The sequence below is a fragment of the Nicrophorus vespilloides genome, unplaced genomic scaffold, assembly GCF_001412225.1.
Source record: "Nicrophorus vespilloides isolate i.1.1-1 unplaced genomic scaffold, Nicve_v1.0, whole genome shotgun sequence".
Taxonomy (NCBI): domain Eukaryota; kingdom Metazoa; phylum Arthropoda; class Insecta; order Coleoptera; family Silphidae; genus Nicrophorus; species Nicrophorus vespilloides.
This window is the reverse complement of record NW_017096116.1, coordinates 33,197-40,474: the sequence shown is the minus strand read 5'-3', so window position 1 is coordinate 40,474 and position 7,278 is coordinate 33,197. Positions and strand designations below refer to the sequence as shown.

General features: G+C 29.6%; 1 protein-coding gene across 1 annotated transcript in view; it reads right to left on the bottom strand.

Annotated features, from left to right (window-relative positions):
- Nucleotides 1-6,502: 6,502 nt before the first annotated feature.
- Nucleotides 6,503-7,278, bottom strand: part of LOC108569659 (transcription factor collier-like) — a 33,462-nt gene continuing 32,686 nt past the window's right edge. Inside the window, exons 12-13 of the mRNA XM_017931291.1 lie at nt 7,197-7,223; nt 6,503-7,133 (exon numbers count right to left, since the gene is read on the bottom strand). Coding sequence (XP_017786780.1) covers nt 7,030-7,133; nt 7,197-7,223 — 131 coding nt within the window. The 3' untranslated portion in view covers nt 6,503-7,029. The remainder of the gene's footprint in view (nt 7,134-7,196; nt 7,224-7,278) is intronic.

Here is a 7,278-nt window from a genome sequence, read left to right as displayed (position 1 = left end):
ATCAATGTCCGCATAAATATTTCACCAGCATCATCATCATCATCGTAGGACTCTATGGAAGAGTGTTTCATCTCTTTCAATTACACGTGGATTGGAGAGAAACGGACGGATTTGTTCCATCACTCTGTGTGCGGCCGATTAAAAACCTCGTTTTCGGTTCTTTCTCTCATCTCTTCGTTGTTGTTTCTGTTGTTGTTGCTGCTGCTGCTGCTGCTTCTTCTTCGGCTAAAAAGGGGGACGAACGCGGTTTTCCCATTTCGATTTGCAAGCTTTATCTATCGCGATCTCTCAGCTTGCCGTCTTGCCATCCTTTTACGCCCTGCTCCCTATTTAGCGCTCGATGCATAATATTTACTTATCCTCTTCATCCTCTTGTGCGCGCACCAAATTAAGCTCTGCACATAAAATACGCGAACACAATTAAACACCCTTTGCAAATGCGTTCTTTTTTGTTGTTGTTGTTGTTGTTGTTGTTGTTGTTGTTTTCCTTTAAACGCGCCTCATTACCGCACGTAATTTGCAATTGAAATCAATCATCTGCATTCTTAGCTAGTTTCCAGTATAAATTCAATTAGTTAATTAATTATACTAATGTATAAATTGAAGATAAAACTATAAGCTTCAATTTGATCAAATATGACAACTTATACTAGATGAACAAAGTCATGAATAAGCTCATTAGTAAGATCATAGTTTTAGCTTCAATTTGTATATTAAATATTTTAATTTGGGTTTTTAGTAAACGAATAATTGAATAAAATGTGAAGACATGTAAATAAATTTTAAAAAAATCTCGGTTATTAAATGACTTTACGTTATTACGATTATATCAATAGTTGCACAATATAAATCCACTTATTATATGTAAATAACTATAATTTAGAGTTAATTTGAAATAAAATAAAATCAAATGTATTAGAAAACTGTTTTTAAATTTTTTTGAAAATTTCGAAATTTGTATCAAATTTTGACAGCTTATAACAGACGAACTAAATATAGCACTGATATTATAGTAGACTCATTGGAAAGGCAATGATTTTATATTTAATTTTCATATTTAATAAACTAATTAGCGTACATGGGTATTGAGCAATAAGATAAAAAGTGAAGATACTTTTTTCAATGTATCTCCCAATTTGACAGCTTATAACAAAAGACTGTCGCATACCACAAACCTGTTAATAGGCTCATTTTAAAGATCATAGTTTTGGCTTTAATTTTTATATTAAATAATCTAATTATTGTTTCTAGTTATTGAATAATTGAATAAAATGAAGACATGTAAATATATTTAAAAAATCACGATTATTAACTGACTTCACGTTATTATGATTATATCAATAGTTGCACAATATAAATCCACTTATTATATATAAATAATTATAATTTAGAGTTAATTTATAAGAAAATGAAAAAAAAAAATTTGGGAAAATGTTTTTGAAAATATTTTTGTAAAATTTTGAAAATTGCCAAAATAAATTGAGAAATTTGAATCAAATTTGACAGCTTATAACATGCGAACTAAATATAGCACTCCTATTATAGTAGATTCGTTGTAAAGGCTATTATTTTATCTTTAATTTCCATATTTAATAAACTAATTAGCATGCATGGTTATTGAGTAATAAGATGAAAAGTGAAGATACTTTTATCAATGTATCTCCCAATTTGACAGCTTATAACAAAAGAGTGTCGCATACCACAAACCTGTTAATATACTCATTGTAAAGATCGTAGTTTTAACTTTAATTTGAATAATAAATAATCTAATTAGAGTTTTTAGTAAACAAATAATTGAATAAGATGTGAAGACATGTTTTAAAAAACCTCGATTATTAATTGACTTTACGTTATTAAGATTATATCAATAGTTGCACAATATAAATCCTCTTATTATATGTGAATAACTATAATTTAGAGTTAATTTGTAATACAATCAAATCAAATCTATTGAAAAAATATTTTTGATTTTTTTTTTAAATTGTGAAATTTGTATCAAATTTTGATAGTTTATAACAGACGAACTAAATATAGCACAAACATTATAGTAGACTCGTTAGAAACACTAATATTTTATCTTTAATTTTCATATTTAATAAACTAATTAGCATGCATGGTTATTGAGTAATAAGACAAAAACTGAAGATACTTTTTTCAATGTATCTCCCAATTTGACAGCTTATAACAAAATACTGTCGCACACCACATACGTGATAATACGATCATTGTAAAGGTCTTTGTTTTGTTATTAATTTATATGTTTAATAATCTAATTAGATAACATAGTAATGTAGAAAATGTTAAGTAATGTTAAGTGTACAATATTTGTACCGATTGTACCTTTTTTTCTTGTCCTTCTGTTTCCTTTTTTGGGTCACAGCTTTCGCTCTTTGATTTCCTCTCCTCACTTTCAATATTCAATTACGCGATTTGTATCCGATGGAAATTCGATTCCACCATTGAGCCCTTCTCTCTCTCTCTAGCTCTTTCCATTACCATCTCTTCGTCTCTCTCTCTCTCTGTTGCGCACATTCGTGCACATACACAGGCGTATTTTCTCTCTTTGTCGGTGCACGAGAGTGTGTATAAACTTAATTGTAAGTTTAGTTCAGTCACGTCGCAGCCGCCGTTCTACGGTTTGCTTTTCACAGTCGCACACGCCGAATCAAAGGGCCGTTTATTTACCATTTATCGACGACCTCCATCCACACACAACACTCTACATCCAACCGACTCACATACATTATCTCTGTTCAACGCAAGCCTTTTCCCATACTTTCATCTCACTTCATCTCGCGCGAGAGGATATATCCAGCTTCGGCTTCAGGGCATTTCCATTTACAGACCGAAATTTCGAACACAAATGCACGAGAGGCGCAACACCGAGGCTATTTATACGCCAGATCCGACACATCATCGCATACATATAAATAAATTTCGTACATCCACTAGACTCGGCGAGAAAAGCGATCATCCCAATATACATATTCATAAAGCACAAACGTTTCCTAAACAAGTCCAAAAATTTCAACAGTTTATTTACTAAATCAATCAATTACTTAGTAGGCTTTGAAACAATGTTGTCAATGTGTCGAAGAGAGATGGAGATACGTTGGTAACGTGTAGGAGAGACGGAGAGGAAAGGAAAACTTTAGCGGTTTCACCGGTACTTTACCTGGGATTAGCGAGGGGTTGGTCCTCCCCTTTCATGGGACCTGCCCATTCATAATGAAGCGTTTTCGGTCAAACCCACAGATCCGTCCTCATTTCGTATTCGAAATCGAAAGTTTGTCAAAAAGGGAAAACGTTAATTTTATTATACATAAATTAATAATTTACGTTTTCGAAGATAAATCTAACAGTAAAATTGAATCAATTTATATTAATTTAATTCCTTACAGTCTTAGCTTTCATATGAATATTCATTTGTTTATGTACTAAGTGTAATTATCAAATAAAATAACGAAACGTAAATTTACTACAATTTTTTTTAAGTTCACTTTTGAGCGAAAATAATAGCAAAATTGGGATTCTCACAAATTTCAGTTTATACACGTTTTATTCTCTTAAATCTTAGCTTTAATTTGAATATTCATTTGTATATGTACTATGCGTAATTGTTTAATAAAACTACAAAACGTGAAGTTACTACAAAAAAAAAATCGATTTTGAAAATTATGATTCTTGCAAATTTGAATTTATACACATATTATTCACTATAATCTTAGCGTTAACTATTAATTATCATTTATGTAATCAATTAGTATTGAGTAAATATAAGAAACTTTAAAAATTTTCATTTTTTTTTCTTTACATTGATTTTAACAGTAAATATTAAGAAAGTTATAAAGACTATAATAATGTAAAAATAGTTATTCGATTCATAAAAGATTCATTTTCAAGCTAATATACGTGAAACTGAAATAAATTCAAGAAAAGCGGAAGATTTTAGAGGAATTTTTTGGAGTCGTTAAAAAAAAGTCTTGGAATTTAACTGGAAATTACGAGAAAACTATAAAGACTATATCGATTTAAAACCACTTATTCGATTCATAAAATATTCATTTTTAAGATAATTCAATTTAAAGTAAAGTAATCTCAAGAAAACGAATAGATTTTTGGAAGAAATATTGGAGTTGTTTTTTTTACTTATCGTTTTTCGTATTTGAAAGTCTTAGATTTTAATTTTCAGTTACAAGACAACTAGAAGGACTATAACGATTCAAGACCACTCGTTAGATTCATAAAATATTCATCTTCAAGCTAATATACTTGAAAATAAAGTAATCTTAAGAAAGCCATAAGATTTTAGAAGAATTAGTTGGAGTCGTTTTTGTTACTTACCGATTTTTTAAATGCAAATTACAACAAAACTACAAGTACTATAACCATGCAAAACCACTCATTCGATTCATAAAAGATTCATCTTTAAGTTAATATACTTCAAACTAAAGTAAATTCAATAAAACCGGAAGATTACAAAATAATTTGTTAAAGTTGTTTTTATTATTTACCATTTCTTGCATTTTAAAATCTTATATTCTAATTGTAAATTACAAGAAAACTACAAGGACTATATACATGTAAGATCAATCGTTAGATTCATAAAAGATTCATCTTCAAGCTAATACACTTGAAAATAAAGTAATCTTAAGAAATTCATAAGATTTTACAAGAACTAGTTGGAGTCGTTCTTGTTACCGATTTTTTAAAAGCAAATTACAAGAAAACAACAAAGACTATAACAATGAAAAACTACTCGTTCGATTCATAAAAGATTCATCTTTAAGTTAATATACTTGAAAATAAAGTAAATTCAAGAAAACCGGAAAATTTAAGATGAATTTGTTGGAGTCGTTTTTGTTACTTACCGTTTTTCTTATTAGAAATTCTTAAATTTTAACTGTAAATTACAAGAAAACTAAAAGGACTATAACCATACAAAACCACTCATTCGATTCATAAAAGATTCATCTTCAAGCTAATATACTTGAAATTAAAGTAATCTTAAGAAAACCAGAAAATTTCTTGGAGTAGTTCTTGTTACTTACCGATTTTTTAAATGCAAATTACAAGAAAACTACAAGAACTATAACAATTCAAAACTACTCATTCGATTCATAAAAGATTCATCTTTAAGTTAATTTACTTGAGAATAAAGTGAAATCACGAAAACCGGAAGATTTAAGATGAATTTGTTGGAGTCGTTCTTGTTACTTACCGTTTTTCTCATTCGAAATTCTTTAACTGTAAATTACAAGAGAACTACAAGGACTAAAACCATGCAAAACCACTCATTCGATTCATAAAAGATTCAGTTTCAAGTTAATACACTTTAAACGAAAATAAACTCAAGAAAACCGGAAGATTTAAGATGAATTCGTTGGAGTCGATTTTACCGCCCCCTAAAAACAGGCGGCAAATTTGCATACAAAAAAAAAACTTCCACTAGTTTTCCACCGATAAGCGTCCTCCAACCAACAGCACACACAAGAGAGAGAAAAATACATATTCATCTAAAAAATTAAAGTAATAAAACGGGATATTTTATGTAACTTTTATTCATGCGTATCGGGAACGGCGATAAAACGAGGGGACGCAACAACTAAGGGCGGCTTTGGATTAAGATTAAAAACAAAAAAACAAAAAACAACTGCAGTTTACTTTCACTTTTTTTTTATTATTATTATTCTTATCGTTATCAATATTTCTCGCCTCAATTCACATATCGTATATTTTTTTTTTATTATTTATTTATTTATGTTACATTTCCTTCTATCGTTAAGTTTAATAATTATCGTAATAAATTTGCGTGTGTAGTGTGTAAAAATAATAGAAAAAAAATAACTAAAGTTAAATATTTCATTGCACGAAAAACATATAGAATGTATTAATAATAATAATAATATACAGATAAACTAAACAATAAATTAAAATCAAGTTACGTGTATTTAATCTTAAACATATTTTATACAATTGTTTAATAAAAAAAAAACAAAGTTCATGGAAAACTTTACAAATTATGTACAAAGTAGACTTAAAAACAGATTGGTGTTACTCGTTGCTGTCGACTCAAGTGTTCGATTGTTTTACGTGAAAAACAGAAGAGTGTAAGTAACAAAGCCTACGTCGACGGTTAAAACAAATAGGAAGTAAACAGAAAAAGGCGAATTCGTCATTCTCGTATACTCAATCAATCTCACTTAGTGTGTGTATTTTTTTTTGTTTGTTAGTTATAGAATATAATCTATATCTTTCTATGTATAATATATATATATATAATATAATTCAATATGTAAATATTTACAGGTAAATTTACGCTTCCAATTGTTTTTTTTTGCACTATGATATGATGATTTTTATTTATTTTTTTTAGAAAATATATATACTTTTCTTTTTGAGTCATATAAATATTTTTTGTATTTAATAATATATATATACTTTTTCGTATTTCATCCCAAATCGTTTATGTTTTTCATTTTTTAATATTTTGTATCGTTGTTGCTAAATCTGTGTAGTTTATAAACAATTTTTGTACAGTTTCGTTATGTACACCGGTTTAAGTTCTAAGATAATAATTAATTAAGATAATGTTTATACAAAACTACGAAATACGTGTGTGTGTTGGGTTCAAAAAATTTCGTTTACTTAAGATTTCCCAGCTTGAAGCGATATGTTTATATTCAATTAATTAATGTTTGTTTTTGTTGTCGTCGTCATGGATATGATTAAGATTCAAGTCGATTTTGTTTGTTTTTTTTTTGTTTTTTTCAATCGACGCTCACTTAAATACTTGTGTAGTTTCTTTTGATTGCGGGTTTTATGATTCGCACAAGTATTTAATGTTTTTTTAGTTAATGTGATCACAGTTAAAGTAGACGTGCAATAGATATGAGCTTCGTTCGTCCTTTCGTTTCTTGTTGTTGTTGTTAGAGTTGGATGAGCGTTCGATTACACTTGGTACATTGGTTGTTGTTGTATGGACGTCGTCTCCGTCGGGCTGGGGGATCCGACCTCCGACCCCAACGGCTATTTCGTCGTCCCGACGAGCGGCGCTCCGTAGCTCTGGGCGTTGCAGGTCGGCAAGGCGAACGGGTTCATCGATGCGAACGGCGAAGACACTAGACCCATTCCTGCGAAAACGGAGAAGGAAAAAGAACGTAAAAAAAAGTTCACCGAAATCGAATTAAACGAACGGACGTTGAAAAAAAAAGAAGTGGAAACTCCGGTTTTGTAAATCGGTTAAATTTCCGCCCCTAACGCAATTTAAACGTTCCG